This window comes from Tachysurus fulvidraco, chromosome 11 (genome assembly GCF_022655615.1).
Source record: "Tachysurus fulvidraco isolate hzauxx_2018 chromosome 11, HZAU_PFXX_2.0, whole genome shotgun sequence".
Taxonomy (NCBI): Eukaryota; Metazoa; Chordata; class Actinopteri; order Siluriformes; family Bagridae; genus Tachysurus; species Tachysurus fulvidraco.
In genome coordinates, this window is record NC_062528.1 from 9,885,786 (window position 1) to 9,906,187 (window position 20,402).

Genomic DNA, 20,402 nt, shown 5'->3' on the forward strand with positions numbered 1-20,402 from the left:
CATCCTACCATAAGCTGCCTGTACATGACATGCGTAAATGTTGCGTGTGCGCTATGGAGTAAGAACAGAACGTGTGCGTTATTGCACCATTTCTGGCACAATGTGTATCCTAGGCGCTTTCATCCACCTCTCTTGCATTTAGTTGTGTTAATCTTAGTTATGTCGATTTGTTTGATGAACTGTAGTAAGTGTAGAATGCCAGTGCGGGCAAAATCACTGATGAAAAAGTAAATCTGAATGTGCACCGGAATTGGTGCGCGTTTCCAGAATGTGCGTGTGTGTGTGGGCGGCTTCTCTCTTCTACATCCTCCGGCAGAATAGAATCTGTTCAATCAGCCAATCAGGTGCCTTGCTCTACGTGAACGCGCAGCTCGGGCAGCCAATGAGGAGTCTCGCCACTCCTGGCAACTCTGTTGAGCGGTGAGTCATCTGGCAGCGCCGCTGAAATAGACGCACTTGTTGAGTCGCTCCTGTGCATTTAGCGGCTCTTTCGCTCAGGGGGTAAAGAGCAACCCTCCATCCTCAAAACGGAACCAAACCAAACATGCAATAAGGATATTCGCCTGAATCCCCAGATTTACTCACCGTTTCATCTCCCGTCTCCAGGTGAGCGTCTCTTGTGCTTCTGTCTATTTTGGTTGCGTATCAGTGCAGCATCACAGAACAGAATCATGTGTTCAAAACACTGAAAATCCAGGGGGAAAAGTCTAGAAAGCGGCTTGTAGGGCTGTCAGATGTTTGTTCAATGTCTCAAACAGTTAATAATTCATTGCATTCACAGCAGACAGGACAAAACACCCCATAGTCACTGATGCTGTATGATTTATTGAATGTATTTTAATATTATATATATATATATATATATATATATGTGTGTGTGTGTGTGTGTGTGTGTGTGTGTGTGTATTATACGGGTGTATATATATTATACGGGTGTGGGGAATATATATATTTAAACACTATATTTGGCACGCAGACTAATACAATTACTTCTATGAACTGGTTGGTGTTCAGTCAGGGAACAGGAGTGTAATCTACCTACTAACACTGATGTTCAGTGTAGATCCCCATTAGGACCCTAAGAACCTTTACTGATCTTGAAAAGTTTTAACATTTCATTATATTATTGATTTTGCTGCTTTTATTCTTATTTTTCTTCTTCTTCTGCCTATTTGTATTATTATTATTATTATTATTATTATTATTATTATTATTATTAACAACAATAAAAATATCACCATTATCCTTATTATCAACAGCAAGATTTGATTATTATTTTTATTCTTCCTCTGCCTATTATTTTTATTGTTGTTGTTAATAATAATAATAATAATAATAATAATAATAATAATAACAACAACAATTACCATTATCCTTATCATTATTATCAGCAGCAACATTTTATTACATTTATTATACAGTTATGTTGGGTTCCCTTGAGACATCTTTTGCTTACTTTTTCTTTTTCTCACCATCAGTCTTGTTTATAATCTAATAAGGTGTTGAGATCAGTACTCTAAAAGCCTTTGATGTGCTGTGCTTGTTCATTCTGATACTCATTATCATTCCATAGGTAGGAGCCACCTACACTGTGGTATGATGTGCACTTTATCAGTCTGTACAAATGCTATGCAATATAAGAGGTAGCTTTCCCCTCACACTATCTTGTTGGTTTTAGCTTGGCATTTATGGAGGCATGCTACATTGTGTTTATATTTTGGTTCACCTCAGTAAATTACTTTCAGAAGTTTGTTCAGGAAGTACCAGGTTTATGCACTGTGCACATTTTCACACCATGCTCGATAATGACCTCGTTTGCATGTGCAGGCCTTGCTCAGGTTCACTTCTCCTATAGTCAGGATAAGGGTGTGGTGATTCATAATTAAATGCTGCATGTGCAGCTGTGCACAGACCCCACCTTTTTTCAGTAAAGGCAACCCAGCACTCAGTTACGAGTCCTCCTAATTTATATTTATCCTCTTTTTATAACTGTTCTTTTTTAATAACTATTATTTTCCTAACTGTGGTCATGGTAACTGTTTTTTTAAATATTGGTTTAATTAAAAGCAAGAGTTTTTAAGTGGCTTGGTGTGTTTGCTCTTCCACCAGGACAAGTGTTTTTGATGTCTACACACCGACTCCCTCTGTGGGCATATTTACATGCTCTAATGGGTTATGTGGTCATCATACTGACTTCCCTGCCAGAATTCAGCAAAGGTACATCTATTTAATTTTTTTTGCATATCTGTTGTGTTAGTAAAAGAAATAAAAAAAATTCAGGGTTTTTTTGTGTGTGTCCTGAAACTTTCAGGTCAGAACTGTTCTCACCCGATTATCCATGAACACGGTGGCTTCTACTGTAAGCCTTCTCCATGTCGGGGTTTCCCTCTAAGGAGTCGTATCTACTACTTCTGTGAGTCAGGATATGTCCTGCCACCACGTATCCACAACTCCATCTGCCGCAAAGGCCAATGGGAACCCAGTATCCCCAAGTGCATACTTAACACAGGTAAGACAAAGAGGCTGCGGCTATTATTTACATTTTGTAGTGGAATTTTAATTTTTGAATCATTTTTTTTTCTGCAGTTTGAACGTGTGCACTGTTTGGTCAAATGTATGTGGACACATGACCATTACACACTTCCCTAAACTGTTGCAACAAAGCTGGAAGCACAGTGTGTAGAATGTCTTTGTATACTCTAATATTACAATTATCTTTCAGTGAAACAAACAGCCCATCTGAATCAGGAAGCACATGTGGGTGTTTTGTTCACAAACCTTTGGCCATAGTGTTTGTGTGTTAAATATATTTGAATAGAAAAAATACATTTTCTTCTTTTTATTTATTATTATTTTATTGTCCACATATTGGATAGAGCAATATTCTACAGCATGAGGTCCCAACTCTGTTGTGTCATGACCTTTGTGGTGCTTTAGCTGTTCTAACACACCCACTTCCACTCAGGAAGTGCTGTTAATTAGAAGACTAATTGGATCAGGTGTGTTAGAGCAGGAAAAACAGTAATAAGTGTAGGACAGGGGTAACTGAGGACCAGTAGTGGGAAGCTGATTATAGGCAGAAAAACTTAATTAAATGACCTACATAAGCTCTATGTTGTGTCAGAGTGAAGGGAAGTAAAAAAACCCACAAGACTGACTATTCGCTCACAGCATATGTTGGCTTCCTCTTTTGAGCTAAACACAAAGATTCAGGAAACCCTTAGTGTGAACAGGAAGTGAACATAGTTACCATACTAACCAATATTTCTTTTCTGTGATGCATTTAAAGCCTCAGTAAAGTATTCCATCATCAGTTTCAAAGAAAAAAACACGTGATGACACTTTCCAGTTTTGGCACAACTTCCTGTCCCCATTACATTTCTAGTACATCCGGCAGTGATGCGTCTGGTAGATTAGTCCATATATGCAATGCCATACATGTGCTGTATCTGTTATTCCAGCTGGACATACAAAATATGAAGACAGAGTGACCAATTCTATCCCGAGTGTGGCTACAACTGCTGTGGGCGTTTCCATCTTCCTTCTCACCACCACAGCCTGCATGGTTATCAAGTCCCGACTCTACCCATGTCAAACTCATAGGTACGATACTTTGGGCATGTTTGTAGAACTGAAAAAATTTAATAGACTTTATTACAATTAATAATTTTATTTAAAAATGTAATTAGAAATTCATCAGTTTGTTTGTGTATCTGTCCCTCCATCCATTTCATCCCACCAAGATGCCTGTCTGTCTGTCTGTCTGTCTGTCTCTGTCTGTCTCTGTCTGTCTCTGTCTGTCTGTCTGTCTGTCTGTCTGTCTGTATCTCAGTCCGTCCATCCCTCCATTCATCCAGCTATCTGTCTGTCCCTCTGTCAATCCATGCTTAATGCCAAGCTGAAAAAGCTAAGATTATATAACTTGTAGTATAGTATAATAATCTAAAATATAGTACTTTTAAAGTTAGTTATTAGTTGTCTTCACTATACTGTTTGTTCACATAGTTTTGGTTGATGCTCTTTCAGCAGGCGATCGTCTGATCAGTTGGACTTGATGGTGGACGGCTTGCCTGTGTCTCTGCCCACCTATGAGGAGGCGGTGTACGGAAGTTGGGGCCAGCGCATCCCACCCTTACGTGGACCCACTCAGCTCTTGCTGGCCTCATCAGAGAACAGTCCATTATCATCACTCATCCAGTCAGGTTCCAGTAACTGCACAGACACTTCTAATCAGAGCACAGAGGAGCCACCACCTTACAATGAGATACAGCATCGGTCTGTGGATGCAGGAAATGAAGGAGAAGCGCAGGCCTTGCACATTGCACTTTCTGTTGAAAAGGACAACTAACTTTGGGTGTGTGAGCTCACCTTCGGCTTATTGATTGTTAGTTCTCTTGCCATTGCTTCAAGCCTAACAGTGTAGGTCAATGTCTGCTTTAAGGGTTTTTAATTAAACATGTTTTCAGCCTTTATTTTATATGAATGAAACTGGTGGGCTTTGGGGAGTTAGATGTTTAGCAAGCAGGCGACTGCGTGTGATGTGTACAGTGATATTGATTGTGTCAATGTTTTCAGTGGTGCTGGAGACATGTTTATTGTTGCCCTCAGTGAGGAGACTAGATCACAATAGTCTTGTGGACTGTAATAACACAGCCTTTACCTCAGTGGATTGTGGATGTTGAGTCAATAAATGAAAGTAAGTCCAGCAGAACTGTGGAGTCACCTTACTATGCCAAGGTGGAAGAACGGCTCATTTCTGCCCTGTGAGAGGCTAGTCTTGTATCCATGTTTCTGTTTATTGTTTCATATTTGCGTTGTCATTTAATTACGACAGCTGGCATAAGCTCTTATTTATCAGGTGGAGTATAGGGTATATATGAGGTTCTCTTTCTCACTTAATCCATATTATGTTCTTCATTATTAAACATTATGAAACTTGAATTTCAATATTAGTGAACCACATGTTAACAAGCATTTATGTTGATATTTAACTGTGAAATACTTCCCAATGCCAAATGTTTATTTAGTCTATAATTAAAAATATGAAGAAAAAAAATATAGATTATCAGCAACTTCCTGAACTCTTCCTGCCCAGGTGTAAAGATTGCAACCTTCTTACTGGTAAACAGTCTGAACCACATTACTTAAGGTTCTGGTTCATGTTACCTATTGTGGTTTTAATTTGATGGTAATATTAATATCTGCATTATTATTTAATAAAAACATCAGTTCATGCAAGTGTTTATGTTGTTAATGTAACAGTGTATTAATGTTTAAGTTCATGGTTTGTTCACATTAACTAATGGGTAAAATAATGTAATTTATGAGAACTTTAGTGTATAATATACAAGTGCATAGCAATGCGAGTCACATCTTCCATCTAAAGCCATGTTGTGTCTGAAGATGGTGTGTATTTGAGAGTATGTGCACATTTGCTTTTTTTCTTTAACTACAAATAGTCGTTTTTTTACATTTAACATTTAGATATAACATCTAATATATATATTGTAATATATAATAAAGTTGCTAAACCTTTTTGAATGGAAGATGATTAAAGCTAGTTTTCAAATTGACCCATGTGTTTCTCTCTGAGCGGTTAGCGGTTGATAAAATTGAGACATTACATGAACAGTTCCTGCTAGTTACATGCATAGTGTATTTTAATTCTTGGTCATACTTTACGATAAACATTTGTGTCAGTGAAGCATAGCGAAGGTACAGTAAAGCTGTGTGTGATCTTCACTCTGTATAAGAGCGCACAGTAGCCACTAATAGTGTTAAAAATCCAACTCCTTCAAAGAACAGCAGTGTGAGGAAATGTGAAATTTAAAAAGATGAGCCAACTTTTTATTTGAGTTTGTGAGGGAGGAGTGGAGGTGATGGGTGAACTTGCAGGGAACAAAAGGAAGAGAATGTTGATTAAAGTTTTGGGAAGTAGGAGGTGTTTCAGATGTAGTTTCTCTGTCTGAGACTTTACCAAATACAGAACGCTGTTTAGCATTGAACATCAGTAACATTAACTAAGTAGCATTAAGCCCTTAGTTTATTCATACATTATAAGACTAGTGTTTATATCTGTTCTCTATTGTAGTAATAAGTGAGGGGCTCTTAAATTTTAATCATTGTTATGATCAGAAGCCACAAGCTTGGACCACAAAAATGGGACCATCATTTTGCGGCAGAATTACGTGTTTATGCAAAGGCAAAAAAAAAAAGAATAGGTAATAATGTTATAGATCATTTACAGACACTGGATGTTGACGGTACACTACAAGGTAAAATAGGGAAAATGCGACACTCCTAAATTCTGCTCCAATCCACTGTAGGGCATCATATACACTCATTCACAGTTGGGTTATAACATTTTAATGCCATTCAAATTTTAGTCTGTTTCTGCTTTCTTGTTCTTACAGAAAACACAACGGTTTACGTGGCTACACCATCATACACTCAGTTTTATTGTTTCATTAAAAATAATTCATTCATGGTTACATATCAGTGTGAAAATTCAGGATTAAAAACTATGAAACAAGACATCCAGGGATTACAGATGACAAAAGAATAAGGAAATGTACATGCAAGCCATGTTTAATTATCCATCAACATAACTTGTAAGGCTTCCCAACCCAGATCTTAAAATATGGGATAATGCTGAATATAATCAAATAAAAAGTTACTGAGAACAAATCCATAAACACAGTTTTCATATGAGATCGAACACTGTATCGTTAGAGATAAAGCTAGCCCATATACTGATAAACTACATGATCAAAAACCAACACATTCAGTGATTAAATGCAAAAGACTAAACATTTTCTGGCTACTGTCCCCCAATCTGCTAAAGCTTATACATGACAAGTTTCTATTCACATGGACACTACAGAGAGTACTGTAAATTTCAAAAGGACACAAAGCTACAACAGAAATGAAACAAAAGGCTTGGCATATTTACTTACATGTTACATATGAAAAGGTATATAAAATGTTTAATAAAATGATGTTTTCAGAAAAAGGCGAAGATTTCTTGTGTGCGTTATCTATAGCATCGATCAGACATGTATACACCTCCATTTAAAAATGAGGCTCAAAATGACCAATAAATCACGTTTCAGATTTCTCATTCACAACCAAAAGATGGAGTTAGGGTTACACAACTTAACACTGTGGTTATTATACTTGCACTTCCATGGCCACAGCAAAATATGGCACAGAAACTAAACCAATCTTCAGTTTAATTCATTCTTTGACCATGTTTATTCATGCACTGGAAAATGTATAGGTGGAAATCTGAATAAACTGGTTGTCCATGTTGAATTATTGCACAACATTTTGCACTTAACTTTCTCTCATGTGACAGAGTTCAGTTCAGTTTTGTGAAAGTGTTGATATGTGGATGGTCGTTGATGTCACAGCATCAGTCAGCTCTGCTCGAGTTGAAATGCATGTTTTTGAAGTGAGCACGGTGTGACTGATGCCAACCCTCACAACAAATTCTGCTCGGGGGTGTTATTTCAAACCCAACTATGTTCCTGCAACCCGCCGTCTGCTAAATGGTTAGAAGTCGGCCGAAGAATCTGGCAAGGATCTGTTCTTTCGTATGTGGTTTTAATTCACAATTTCTTATACTGTGTTGTGACTATTATACTTTTTATTATGACTTCATAATAAAAAAAAAAACAATAAAGCACATTGGTTGTAGCTTCAGGATTTACAATTCCTCTCTCAGGCAAGAGACGATACAGTCCCAGTCATTAAATCAGGTGGTTGTGATGAGAAAGAATCTCGCATCAAAGCTGTTGGAAACAAGCAAGAATGGAACAAAGGTTAGCAGGCAAAACGTCTCTGAAACACACGAAAACAAAACATCCTGCTTAAAACATCCTGTTTCTCTGAAAATGTTTGTACAGTGAACCTTCAACACATCTAAATTGAAATGCTATGAAACACTGCAGTTGGACCCTTCATACACATGCAAATGAAGTGAATGGTGTAGGAAAAAGGGCACTTTTCATTATGAATTTCATTGTACTCCCGTCCTTTTTAAGGGAAGAAAAGAACAGCCTGCTCAGCTGTTCTAGTACCAGGTGATGAGTTCATTTCACTGTTGTCATTTGCTGTTCTCTCAATATGACATACAGTATATAAATTGGGCATATTTAAAACATTAGGTGTAGCTATTACATGTTGAAGAGAAAAAAAAACCCCAAACACTGGGAGTGCTGAGGAACAGCAGAAGGCCCAAAAGAGCAGAGACTGTCGTAGATGACAATTTTTCCATGGTGGGAAAAAAAACACAAAAAAGTTGGGCAGATCAATAACTTCCTCCAGTTTAATATACACAGACTTAAATACAGGGCGTTTACCACAAAATGTTAATTTTGGTAAGGCTCCAAAACAGGAAGACAAGATTAGGGATTTGCCTAAAACATATTAAAATAAATAAAAACACCTGTAGTTGTGGAACAACTTCCAAGGGAAAGATGAGACAAAGATGAACTTTTACTACACTGACAAGAACAGAGGAGTATGGAGAAGGAAAGGGACTGCTCATGATCCAAAGATGATCACATACTGTGCTTTAGAAAATCTAAATACATCTTCTATATCTGTATAGAATACAGAAGATACAGGACTACATCATCTACTCAGAACAAAACCTCTTCACACTGCACATGGACAATCTTGATGTGCAAAAAAATGCTTTGAATAATAAAGAGTTCTCATAAAGATGCACAGAATGTCAACTTGCGCCGATATATTTACAGACACAGTGAGAGAACTGAAATGTAACAAACAGTGCCCTCTAGTGTGTACCTGCTGTATCACAGAGTGTTTGTGTTCCTCCCAGCACAGGATCTCTGTCTGTCAGGAGCTGACTCTGTTTCCAACGCTCAGGCTCCATCTCTTCTAAACCTCCTGCAACCTGAATCTGATCCAAAGCACACAATTCAGACATTTACTTTATAGACCCTGCTGCTGATGTAAAGGATACGAAGCGGTACAAGAAGGAGTGCAATGATCTCCTTACCAACGAGGAGTGAGTGAGAAGAAATTCCTCCTCTATGGGGGAGTTCTTCTGTCTCTTCTCCCAGTTAGATGTTAGAGATGGTACGTCTTCCTCTTCCTCCAGGCCTCTGTTTAAAAGAGCTTAGTGTGTCAGTGAACACTTTCTGATAGTCACAGAATCTACACCACGGACAAGTTCTCTAATGAACTCAGCTGATCTGATACCCCAAAATATAAACATTTATAAGCCTACTTATATGTACTTATATGTACTATTTCCACCTCACACCCAATGTTTATATTTAAACACCGTTATAAAGGGTTTCCTTGTAACAGAAAACAAGAAACACACCTATAGGTTTAACTTTCAACATTTAGACTAGATAAGCATGAATACTTTTAATTAGCAGATTCATGTGATGTTACTTCTCATCTCGGTGAATGTGTAGCCACACTTTATTATTCTGTAACACTACCTTTTCTTAGAAGCTGTGGTTGATACATCAGTCTGTGTCTCTGCCTCGGGTAACTGTGGTAGGAAGGTCAGCTGGAAGTCTTCATCCATGGAGATGTATGGTGCCAACATATCCAGATCCATGTCATCCATATCCTGAAAAACAGCAGCATGAGGATAAGCATTTCTGTTTCCTGTACTATTGCCATATGAAAATAAGATCCTAATCTTATTTTCTGTGATGTTAATGAACCATCTACCTCCATTGGCTTTTTCTGAGTCTCCTCTGGCTTGCAGAAGAACTTCTCCACATCACCAGTGTCCATGAGAATCTCATCGCTCGAGCTCTGAGGTCCACAACAAAAATAATAATTAATTAATTAGCCACAACATGGAAGAAAAACTTAAGAGATTCACAATACTGTGTGTGTGTGTGTGTGAGTGTGTGAGTGAGTGAGTGAGTGAGTGTGTGTGTGTGTGTGTGTGTGTGTGTGCGAGTGTGTGAGTGTGTGAGTGTGAGAGTGAGAGTGAGAGTGAGAGTGAGAGAGATTCACCAGTTCAGAGGAGTCAGGGTTGTCAAATATGGGTGAGAGGAGCTGGCGGAGTTTTGGGGTACACAGTTCCTTTGGACATGTGGGCAGTGTGTTGGGGCTGGATGGTCGGCCAAAGAACAACTCGCTATGCTCTAAAAAATGGGGGGGGGGGGTGTTAAAAACATGCAATGGCAGTGAGAATGTGAATGATTCATGTAACTAACCTTAACTTCACACCTGCATTCTGTAGTCATACCCAGTAAAATACCAAGTATAGTATCATAATATAGGTGATAGATTATTTTTGCAGGACATTATTTTAAGAGCTTTTCAATAACTACCCCTTTAAGAGAGAGCATGCAGGAACTGTAAGAGACAAAGTATCCAGCTTGGCTTAATATCAAACAAGGAACCAGAGAAGTGTGAAATGGTAAGTGCCTCCATTCACTAGGCTCTTTTAATAGGATCCTAGAACATGAGAAGTGTGTTCAAGCTTCACCTGTCAGTGGTATGATGGTATCTCCTGGGGCTGGTGCCAGCTGCAGAAGATCCTCTGGATTGTCCTTCAAACGGTGGAAAAGCTCGCTGCTGCTGCTGCTGCTGCTGCTACTCATTTCATCCTCTGAGTCGTCCACCGTAATCACACTCGGTTTGTCCTCCATCGAGTCACTGCGCGTCTGCTCAATGGAGAACACCGTGTCTGCCTCTTCCACCGCACTAGAAGATAAACAGAGATAGCACTTAGACATAACAAACACGTATTTAAGGCACTTGCAAAGGGAAATGATCCCAGTACCTGAGGATGAAGTTGAGGCACACTACAGCTTCAGGCTGCGTGGTCTTCTTGTTGTATAGAACCGTGGCCTGGGTTTCGGTCCAAACAAATCCTCCGTTCTTAGCCAGGAAGCGGTAATGGCTAGTGCACACCTGACCTTTGGAGATCACTGTGGAAGGACAGCACCAATTTTACCAGAATGTCAAGAAATCATTATTTCTTCTGTATGTGTAAATCTGTTATGATAATATTTATAGATGTTAAAAAAATAATAAGGTACAGCTACTTACAGATATGCAAGCTCCTAGTCAGATGATCAAAATCAAGCGCATGGAAAAAATCGTAGACAGATCGACCGATCAGGTCACTGGGATGGTATCCAACAAGCTCCGTCACCCTGTGAACACAAATGTCCAGAGTGTAATGCTGATTTGGACACAGGTTTCTTTGTCCTTGGCATAGCAAAATAAACATGTTCTACTCAGTATCACCCCCTTGTGGTTGGTGGTGTTGCCCCCAAGCACATGATACTGCATTTGTACCACTCATGAAAAACCAATGGCTCATTCCTTTCAGAAGCTACAAGCTTAACCTTCAAAAGATCACAATGATTCCTCCACAATCTACTGAGATTTCAAGAGTCCCTGATGGATCATTTCCAAAAAAATCTAACCACTACATCTTCTGGTTTACAAATTGTGATAGAATTTTTTGTTTGTGCAGATCTGACCTTGTGTGTGCAGGACTAGAAGTTGGTTTTGACTAGAAATTGGACAGATAACTAAAAAGTTAAAACATTTACTTTCTGCCATAGTTGGAGAGGAGAACTAAAAACACTGGGTTAGGGAACACTAGATGTTAATCGTACCAGAGATCTGTCCAAATGCTCCAGCTGACTAAAGTTTCATGCCGATAGCAATTTCATTCAAAAAGTGGTTTACTTGAGTTTTGTAGATTTGAGATTTAGTAACCTTCAGCTGTTTATATTTTACAAAAGATAGTTCGGTTCCACCAGAAAAACAAGGTTTCTGCACGTAGGCACAACACAGTTATTCTTAGTGCCAAGCATGTGCAGAGCACACACACACACACACACACACACACACACACACACACACACACACACACACACACACACACACACACACACACACACACACACACACACACACACACACACACACACACACACACACACACACACAAACTCTGCTGACCTGCCAGTGAATGTGTACTTTTGAATATGAATATGCAATCATTAAACAAGGAACGAGCGATGCTTACCGGTCATCACAGTGGTTGAAGTGCAGGTCCATGTTGTGGCGTGTGAGGAAGGTGTTGCTGTCCAGAGGGAATTCCACATAGCTCGGGTGTGGAATGGGTTCACACAGCAGGGTCATGTAGCTCCCTGCGGGTGAAGAGTCTTCTCCTTCCTGATTTAGTGTCTTCAAATAGCCTATGCAGTGAACCACCTACATACAGGAACAGAAAAAATCCAGGTTAATTCAAGCCAGACAGCTGTACTGTCTTGGTTAACACATCTTAAAAGGGCCTGAGGATTCTCCGGGAACTATAACAGTTTCAGTCGATTGCTGCATCGTTTCTCGGATTTTAAACTCATGCTTTTTAAATTCCTTTTCACAAGTCAATGTCAGCACATTTAACTGTCCCTTGTAATTAGATATGTTCAGTGCATGTGTTTAAATCAGTTTTCCCCTTAATGAGCTGGATCAGCCATGATGGGAGCAATGATAATCTGATAATGTTCAGTGCCTGATGACTAGAGATTAGAGCTGTGAAAGAAACTACATTAAAATTTCCTATCTAATTATATAAAATATCGTCGGTTGGAAATGTATGACTATCAATTTTTCTTTCAATTTAAATAACAGTGTTGAAGCTGAGACATCCTGCACTCTGGAGGAGACCTGTAATCTCACACTAGTCAGTAGCAGGGTAGGAGTACCTTCCAGGTGGCAGACTTGATGTTCACGGTTTTTCCACGGCTCGTAAGTGTGCTTTTCAGTCTCAGGAAGAAGTTGCACTCTGTACAACTATCAGACTTCTTCTTAAAGAGTCCTATTTCAGAAAAAAGGACACTATAATTAGCCTATTTAAACAGTTACCATTATTAGACTGAGGTAAGCAACAATCTCCTTCAGTTTAGACCTCAAAGATTATTTTACCCGGCTTTGTGGTAAGAAGGTCTCTCAGCTCCTCTTGATCACATGGATGGACATAATCGTACACACTCTGTCCAAGCAGCTCCAGCTAGACAACATTACAGAAGTAACAATCAGAAACACATTCAAACATCCTATTTTTGTAATAACGAAATACAACCAAAATGCAAATTCTTCACACTGCCACAAAGAGTCTATTTAGAGTTCATATTATATATAGGTTCAACACACGTCCACCTTCTCTTAGAGGAACAGTCCAGTATTTTCTACATAATCTGTATTTATCATATCTGTGGCTTGAAGCCTGGACAGAGTTTTGGTTATAAATTTTGTATAATTTACTGCCTGTGTGTTTTCTCAATGTATTTATATAGAAAGATAAACAGATTCAAGTTTAGAGGCATTGCAACATACTGCCTAACACACAAAAGTTTCCACTTTAAGGACTGCACTGACCTGTGTGATGCCTATAAACTTGCTGACATTTTCAGACAGGAAGACCATATCCCCATCTTCACTCATGACCATGATAAAGCCAGCAAGTGCCTGTTGGTAGAACGTATCAATGGGATCCTCCTCTTCCTCCTCTGCTGGCGTTGCCTTGGTCCCTGCTGCAGAACGTCACAGATAAAACCACAGGTAAAAACAGTGTATGAGTAACAAAACTGTGCAATTTATAACAAATATTTTAAATGGTCCAATAAAGGACCATTACTTTAAAACACTGAAACATTATTTCAGATCGGGGTATAATTTCTTGCCCCAGTCGGAATGTGACCAGCATGGTAATTTGTGAGTGATCATTAACTCAACTTACAAGACTGGAGAAGTTGGCGCATACGCAGGTAGCTGAGGGTTACCCTCATGATCCCAGCTTTGTCTAAGTGGGAGGTGATGCGGCGTGTCAGGGGTAATGAGTGTGCAAGTTCGTAGAACACCTCCGTTTCCTGACTCCGCCTACAGCGAGCCGCATCACGCAGGCGCACCTTCCTCAGCTCCGTGCTCGGCCTGAGGAGAGAGAGTAAAGTTATTTATATATCTGTGTGTGTGTGTGTGTGTGTGTGTGTGTGTATAAAGTTCAAGTTCATGATATAATAAAAACAGATATGTCTAATGCATAAAAAATGCCCAATTCTCCTTCAACCCTGAAACAAACACAAATAAAATAGAAGCAAATATATAATGAGTAAAATACCACACAAAAAGCACCACCCAACCAGAACCAATTAACAATTATTTCCCTCATATTTGCACAAACTTGCCCCAGAAGGTTGTAATACCTTCTGCTGATGTCAGGTTTCATTTTATCAAAGAAGGCATGGCCATATCTTTAAGGCAAACAACACCCATTTAACTTTGTCTTACTCTCTCTCTGTCTCTCTCCCCTTCCCCCATGGAACAGCAAGCTGTCTGTTAGGCATCACAGCCCATCCTCCAGGCTCCTCTCTGTCGACCCTAACCCCGGCACCCCACCATGAGACGCCAGCTGAATCCTAAATATGCCCTAAAGTAGAACTGTTTACCAGCCTGCTTCTAAATCCCAACTCCCACCACAGTAAAAGGAATTCTAACCAGTATGGCTACTATATTCCTACTTGTGTTTGTTAATGCCTGCATTCTATTATACTTAGGTGATTAAATATCTCAAAATATAATATAATAAAACCAATCTTGACACTGGCTAAAAAAAAAAAAACAGTGACTGAATAAATGTGTTAAATGTGTTGTTCAGTGGCATGAGCACACCCAATACTTTCCCAAATTAATACACAGCCATTGTTTGTCTAATGGGCTTCATATCTGACCTCCTGCCCCAGCTCACATGAAAGTACCATCCACCCACTCCTGTGAACTTTTGCTGGTTCCTGCAGAATCTCAGTCAAGCCACACTGCTCTATCTTTAACTATCCACACATTCCTAATACTTACAAGAGGAACATTCATTTTCACATGAAGTGAAAAGTGTCTTTTTTTGTTGTTGCAAAAATCTAGTTTAAAGGACATTTTGTACAGTTGTACGTAATGCGTTTAGAAAACACAACTGAAACTCCTGGTTTAAAACCAAAGAAATCCTAAAAAAAAATAATAATTTGTTCTTGAATATCTCTGAATAAAAGTGCAGCAAGTACAATGAGCATTTGTTGTCTTATCAACTGTTAGAAGAAATAAAGAAGCATATATTAAGTGTAAAATGTTGTGGGAGGTTTCCTCTAAAAAAAGAAGAAGAAGAAAAAAAGAAACATTAATTAAATAATAAAAGATGAACACAATCAGCAGCCATTTGCCTTCCAGTGTTTAGACCAATAAACTGTCTTAAGCACAGCCCAGGAACTTAAGAACGTTTCCTGTAGGCTGCGTTCCAGCAACATTCCTCATCAAACTAAAGACCTGTGCTGTGTCCTAATTTAGTATGCACTAGAAGCATGTACTTCTTTTTGAAGAGATACAATTATATACAAGTACTAAGACTAGCATGTCTTCCAACTAGTGCTGCACGATTAATCATATCGCAATCGCGATATCAAGCCTGTGCGATTATATGACGCAAAATGCTGTGATTTTATGAAATAAATAATAAATAAATGCATGTGCGGACATGACAACCCATGCTCTCTGAAAGCTGTTTGCCTACTTCATACACTACACCGCTATCCGCCAATAAAAAAAAAGACCAGTGAGTTTCAGTTAAGGCAGTGGCACGTGTGGCGCGTATGGTCATGTGACTTTTTCCGGTGTCCAGCGCGGAACGGGTGAAGATGGATGCCGAGCAGACGGACACTGAACTGGTGGCCAGAAAAAATGCTACCTCTGTTATATGTAGTGTTAATTTCATCAGACGAGACAAAATATGTGCGTCATCAACCCTTTTTTTCCCATGACTAAGATGAGATGATGACAAGACTGCACCACTGTTCAAAAACGCTGACTAAGACTAAATTAACATGCATTATTGTTCACGAAAAAAGACGAGACGTAAATGTTTTATATAAAATAAAAACTAAGATAAAATCTCTCTTCATTTTCGGCTACAATTGTCTTTGCTTTTTCATCAGCTGTTACGCCTTTAAAATATTCAGAAGGAGTTTGCGGCTTTGCGCTGTTGCTCGTTACAGGTCTCATACACCTGTGGCTGCAACACGAAACTGCTGAACAATTGTATTGCTTCCGCTAAAGAAAATAGTGCGCTCCTTCTCTACGGTTAGAACCCTGTGTGTCCATGGCAACGCTCTGTTTTAAATTTCAACGGTGTGTTATAGTTAGCAGCGGTCTGTTATCAAGAAATAAAATAGTGTGTGCGTAGAAAAAATTCGTCCACACGCCGCTCAAAAAAAAAAGAAAAGGAAAAAAAATATATACTAATTCCTGAGCACAAGTCCACCGTCTAGGCGGCTTTTTATGTTAAATGGTATTTCCTGTCGCTGAGCAGGCGCTTTTATTGTACATGACAGCTTATGTCCCGATGACCGGTCTTTACATTAAGATTAAAAGCAGTATCAGTAAAGTAAAAAATGTGATGTGCAGTCAAGTGCGAGTGTATGCACTGTTTAAACAAGTGTTCTCACTGATACTTTTGTGATTCGCTGAGTTTTGACAAGTTTTATAGACTTAATACTGTTTCTTATTCAAAAGTGGTGACAGAAAAAACTCTTTACCCCCAACCTGAAACCTCTTCCCCTATCACAATCACATCATAATCAAAATTAATAATTAGGCTTAAAAGCAAAGGTATATGTAAGGGAATCTAGTTTAACAATTACATGTAATATTGCTCCAAATATCATCTAATATGGTGTGTGCAATACCATGTATAACTTGCATTCAGTTGGTAATTTTCTTTGTGTGTGTGTGTGTGTATATATATTGTATACCTACAGTTTTGATCTTAAGCTTTTCATTAATCAGCATTAATGTGTTATTTTATATTTTAATTTGAAAACGTTTTGCATTTGTTTGTTGTTGTTGCTAGTTTGAGTCTAGAAATACAAATTTCAGCATTATTATTATTGTGTGCATTTTCCTTGAAAACCAAGCAAGTATACTCATGATACCATTTGTTAATTATATCGCAATCGCATATCGCAATATTGACCTCAATAATCGCAATATGACATTTTCCCCAATTTGTGCAGCCCTACTTCCAACCATTAAACTTACCAGCTATTAACACAAAAAAGGACCCACTGATCCACACTTCAAAAATCTACCAGAAATTGTAAACCATCCAAGTACCTTTTGGATATTCATTTCAACATAATACGGTTTAGAACAAACCAATTATAATCTCTTATACTATTTAGGAGAGATAGTAGGTAAATTAAGATGCAGCCCCGTATTCATTAAATATTGGATTCATAAACAAAACATAACTCTGATAATCTGCAGGTGTGGGATTTCTGGAAACCATGTTCTTGGATTATTTGGATAATCTTTTTAGAGCATTTCAAAACACCAAATTCCTCTTAATCAGACAATTTGTGATTTTGAGTTTAATAACAAAACAATGGAAATTTAAACCAAGATGGAAAGTTACTTTACTTTACAGAACACAGAATCCAAACCAAAGCACTTCTCCACCTGCCACAATACACATGTCGTAATTTAGTAAAAACAACCTGGTTAAAGAGCAATCAGGTAAAAAAACCTATACTGAATAAACATCCTATCAATGAGGCAAAGCAGTAGAACGTAATGAAGAAAATACGTAGCTGCGGGTAGGAACATGTCTGACTTCATCAGCTCAGCATGACCAGCTTTCTAAACCTCTGTGGAGCTTGTGACAGCCAAATACTTTTTGCTATTATAGAACACAAACTTGTGGAATGTGTAGGACATGCCGTACTGAACCTAAGCAGGCCATGAGTATTCAAATCTCATTTTAGGTGTAGAGAACACTTGAAGTATTAATATAAATGTAGTGTGTTATCTAATATGACATAAGAGCTTCATTATATTTCACTTTGAGACTAGGTTACAGACCAGTGTTGTAATAATACATGTATTATTACAGATCAGTGTTGTAATAATACATGTCCTATATTTATAACAAATTAACAGTTTCGTAAAAAGTAGTCTGCTTTACTACGGAGTATGCTTCGTCGGGGCAATAAGCAATAACCAGATTTGAGATATCATATCAATGGTGAGGAGACTAAAAGACTTGGCTGAGTGTTATAGTCTCTATATTCTGGAGTAGTTGAGCATTGTCAGAAACTCGTTCTTGGAGCTGCACAATGCTGTAGGTCATACAGGTCAAGCTACTTTGCTCCAGGCCTACAAAGTCCAAACAAAACTAAACTGCCACGGGGGGGGGGGGGGGGGGGGGGGGGGTCATTAAGTGATGCAGTCCATCACTTAACATAATTTTAAGTGATGGACTGCAAAAGCAGTCCAAAGAGTTAGTGCACCAAAACTATTAACATGAAGTCCATCACTTTTTATTATTATTTAACTCCTTCATTATGATGCTTTCTTAAATGTATTATACTAAGTGTTGGATGGCAGAATTTTCTGAATCTTGGCAGAAGGGGTGAGTAAAACCGATGGGCAAACATTTATTTGGAAAAGAAAAAAAAATCGAAACATTCACCTCTCTTTAAATTTCAATGTTCTGAAACTGGGACCCACAAGGGGGCTGTAAACAGTGAATGAATTATGTTCTATATATATATAAAATCCTAGTTATAAGCCCATGTCCCTGCACTTAAGTGTAAATATAGTAATTGTTAAACATTATAATAGTTGAATTATATCTATTTAATATCTGTGCTGAGATCACATGTGCTCCAAGCTGAACAAAGTTGAAGACCTGTGCTCTAATTCATAAAGGCCAGTTGTTTTTGCACAAGTGCATGTGAGAGAGAGTGAGTGTGTGTGTGTGTGTGTGTGTGTGTGTGTGTGTGTGTGTGTGCGCGCAAGCAGAGCTATGACGAGCTTCCGCCATATTTTAGGAACACAAAGTTCTCAGCTGACACCAAGTCCCAGACCTTCGCACGCAACCATACTGTGAAGCAGAGATATTATATGACCCAAAACATTTTAATCCTATCTCCAACCATGAGCCAACATACACACACACTTTCTGAAACAGGTTTGATAAAATACTAACACTAATAAAATCAAATGTTACTTTCGCCCAACATTCTTGTGTAGAGTTCAGTAGAGTTCATTTTTGGAGGCGTGTTTATAAAGCGTTCATAAACAAAGCTGAGTAGAAGAGGCGGTCTGTATGAAAGAAACATTGTGTACTCTGCAGTACAGACACTGGATTATAATGAACGCACCTAAACCACTGTTTATCAACACACACACATGTAACCAGACTTTATATATCTAGGCTTTATATATTTAACGTTTTCTTCTCACCTTTTGAATCCATATGTATAGTTAAACTCCATCTTTAATCAAACTGTGGACGTATAATGGAGTATTTTGTGAACAGTTAGCTGTGTTTAAGTAAAGCAACAAATAAACACACAAGTCCTTAAACACTGCTTTAGATCTAAACCCAATAACACGACCAACTGTTCCCTAAACCTGGCCCAGTCTTTACACTATGGCTTTGTTTGTCTGCAGACCCTTTTAACTCGACATACCACTGTGATTTACATAAACATTCATGTTGTTCTCGTTCAAATGTTCATACTTAAAACCCCAAATTAGGCAAATAACCCTAACTCTGTAGTCCAGACTTTGTCTCATGACCCGAGCACGCTGGCAGACCTCCATCTCACACACACATTTCATTCCCTGCCTGTGTGTGTAGCCTGTTAGCTTGCAGTTAGCCTGTTAGCTGCCGTTGGCCAGCTGTGCTTTAGTTCAGGCGCGTTTTCTGTCTCAATCCAATACATTTACTGTACCAATGGAGCGTGAGTAACTTAAAATACTGACCTTTTACCCACAGAAGTCGTCATTGTGCAAGTTATGAAGCACAAACTTCAATTTGAATTAATCCTTAGGCGCAGATCAACGCTCAAGCTGCAGCGCTCTCTCTCTCTCTCTCTCTCTCTCTCTCTCTCAGATCTCCGAGATGTTTATCTCAGTCTGTGCAGGAGGCGGTATTTTCTAAAATAAAAGTCACTTGTCTGCACGTTGTATATGAATACAACACCCTGCAACGTGGACACGACAAATGCCTTGTTGTGTACAATATTGTACACTAGTGAAAAAAATCATGCACTATTAGACAGACAGACAGACAGACAGACAGACAGATAGATAGATAGATAGATAGATAGATAGATAGATAGATAGATAGATAGATAGATAGATAGATAGATAGATAGATGTGTGTGTGTGTGTGTGTGTGTGTGTGTGTGTGAGAGAGAGAGAGAGAGAGAGAGAGAGAGAGAGAACTAACTTAACTATCACCATGTAATAATTTATATTATTATAGCATCAAATGACATGACATTCAGGTGTTAGATTCAGTTAACAGGGAAACCAGGCATCAG

General features: G+C 38.6%; 2 protein-coding genes across 4 annotated transcripts; one reads left to right on the plus strand and one right to left on the minus strand.

Moving 5' to 3' along the window:
- The first annotated feature begins 394 nt into the window (after positions 1-394).
- On the plus strand, positions 395-5,233 carry zgc:152863 (uncharacterized protein LOC562658 homolog). Of its 2 annotated transcripts, none has more exons than XM_047820844.1 (5): positions 395-606; positions 2,110-2,217; positions 2,312-2,509; positions 3,462-3,603; positions 4,030-5,233. In XM_047820844.1, exons 2-5 carry the CDS (start codon positions 2,124-2,126, stop codon positions 4,346-4,348), a joined length of 753 nt encoding a protein of 250 aa, XP_047676800.1. In that variant the 5' UTR covers positions 395-606; positions 2,110-2,123; the 3' UTR covers positions 4,349-5,233. The 2 variants fall into 2 exon arrangements, with proteins under 2 accessions (XP_047676800.1, XP_027003848.1); XM_027148047.2 differs by having other exon boundaries at positions 402-606; positions 4,027-5,233.
- A 1,202-nt stretch (positions 5,234-6,435) lies between these two features.
- On the minus strand, positions 6,436-20,003 carry hif1al (hypoxia inducible factor 1 subunit alpha, like). Of its 2 annotated transcripts, none has more exons than XM_027148046.2 (15): positions 19,840-20,003; positions 13,769-13,959; positions 13,408-13,562; positions 12,955-13,039; positions 12,735-12,847; positions 12,053-12,240; positions 11,059-11,165; positions 10,790-10,937; positions 10,493-10,710; positions 10,015-10,145; positions 9,721-9,807; positions 9,483-9,616; positions 9,029-9,134; positions 8,815-8,929; positions 6,436-7,793 (listed from the first exon to the last, which is right to left on the minus strand). In XM_027148046.2, the coding sequence occupies exons 1-15, from the start codon at positions 19,860-19,862 to the stop codon at positions 7,723-7,725; spliced, it is 1,872 nt and encodes a 623-aa protein (XP_027003847.2). In that variant the 5' UTR covers positions 19,863-20,003; the 3' UTR covers positions 6,436-7,722. The 2 variants fall into 2 exon arrangements, with proteins under 2 accessions (XP_027003847.2, XP_047676799.1); XM_047820843.1 differs by lacking the exon at positions 19,840-20,003 and adding an exon at positions 19,315-19,361.
- Between the last annotated feature and the right edge of the window lie 399 nt (positions 20,004-20,402).

Excerpts from the sequence above, each read along its gene's own strand:
- hif1al (XM_047820843.1), bottom strand. The coding sequence starts at position 19,346 with ATGGAGTTTAACTATACATATGGATTCAAAAG. Across the intron at positions 9,808-10,014 it reads ACCCTGACTCCTCTGAACTG|AGCTCGAGCGATGAGATTCT; the intron begins GTGAATCTCTCT and ends TGTGGACCTCAG. Across the intron at positions 8,930-9,028 it reads TTCTCACTCACTCCTCGTTG|ATTCAGGTTGCAGGAGGTTT; the intron begins GTAAGGAGATCA and ends GCTTTGGATCAG.
- zgc:152863 (XM_027148047.2), top strand. The coding sequence starts at position 2,124 with ATGTCTACACACCGACTCCCTCTGTGGGCATATTTACATGCTCTAATG. Across the intron at positions 2,218-2,311 it reads CCTGCCAGAATTCAGCAAAG|GTCAGAACTGTTCTCACCCG; the intron begins GTACATCTATTT and ends TGAAACTTTCAG. Across the intron at positions 3,604-4,026 it reads TACCCATGTCAAACTCATAG|CAGGCGATCGTCTGATCAGT; the intron begins GTACGATACTTT and ends ATGCTCTTTCAG.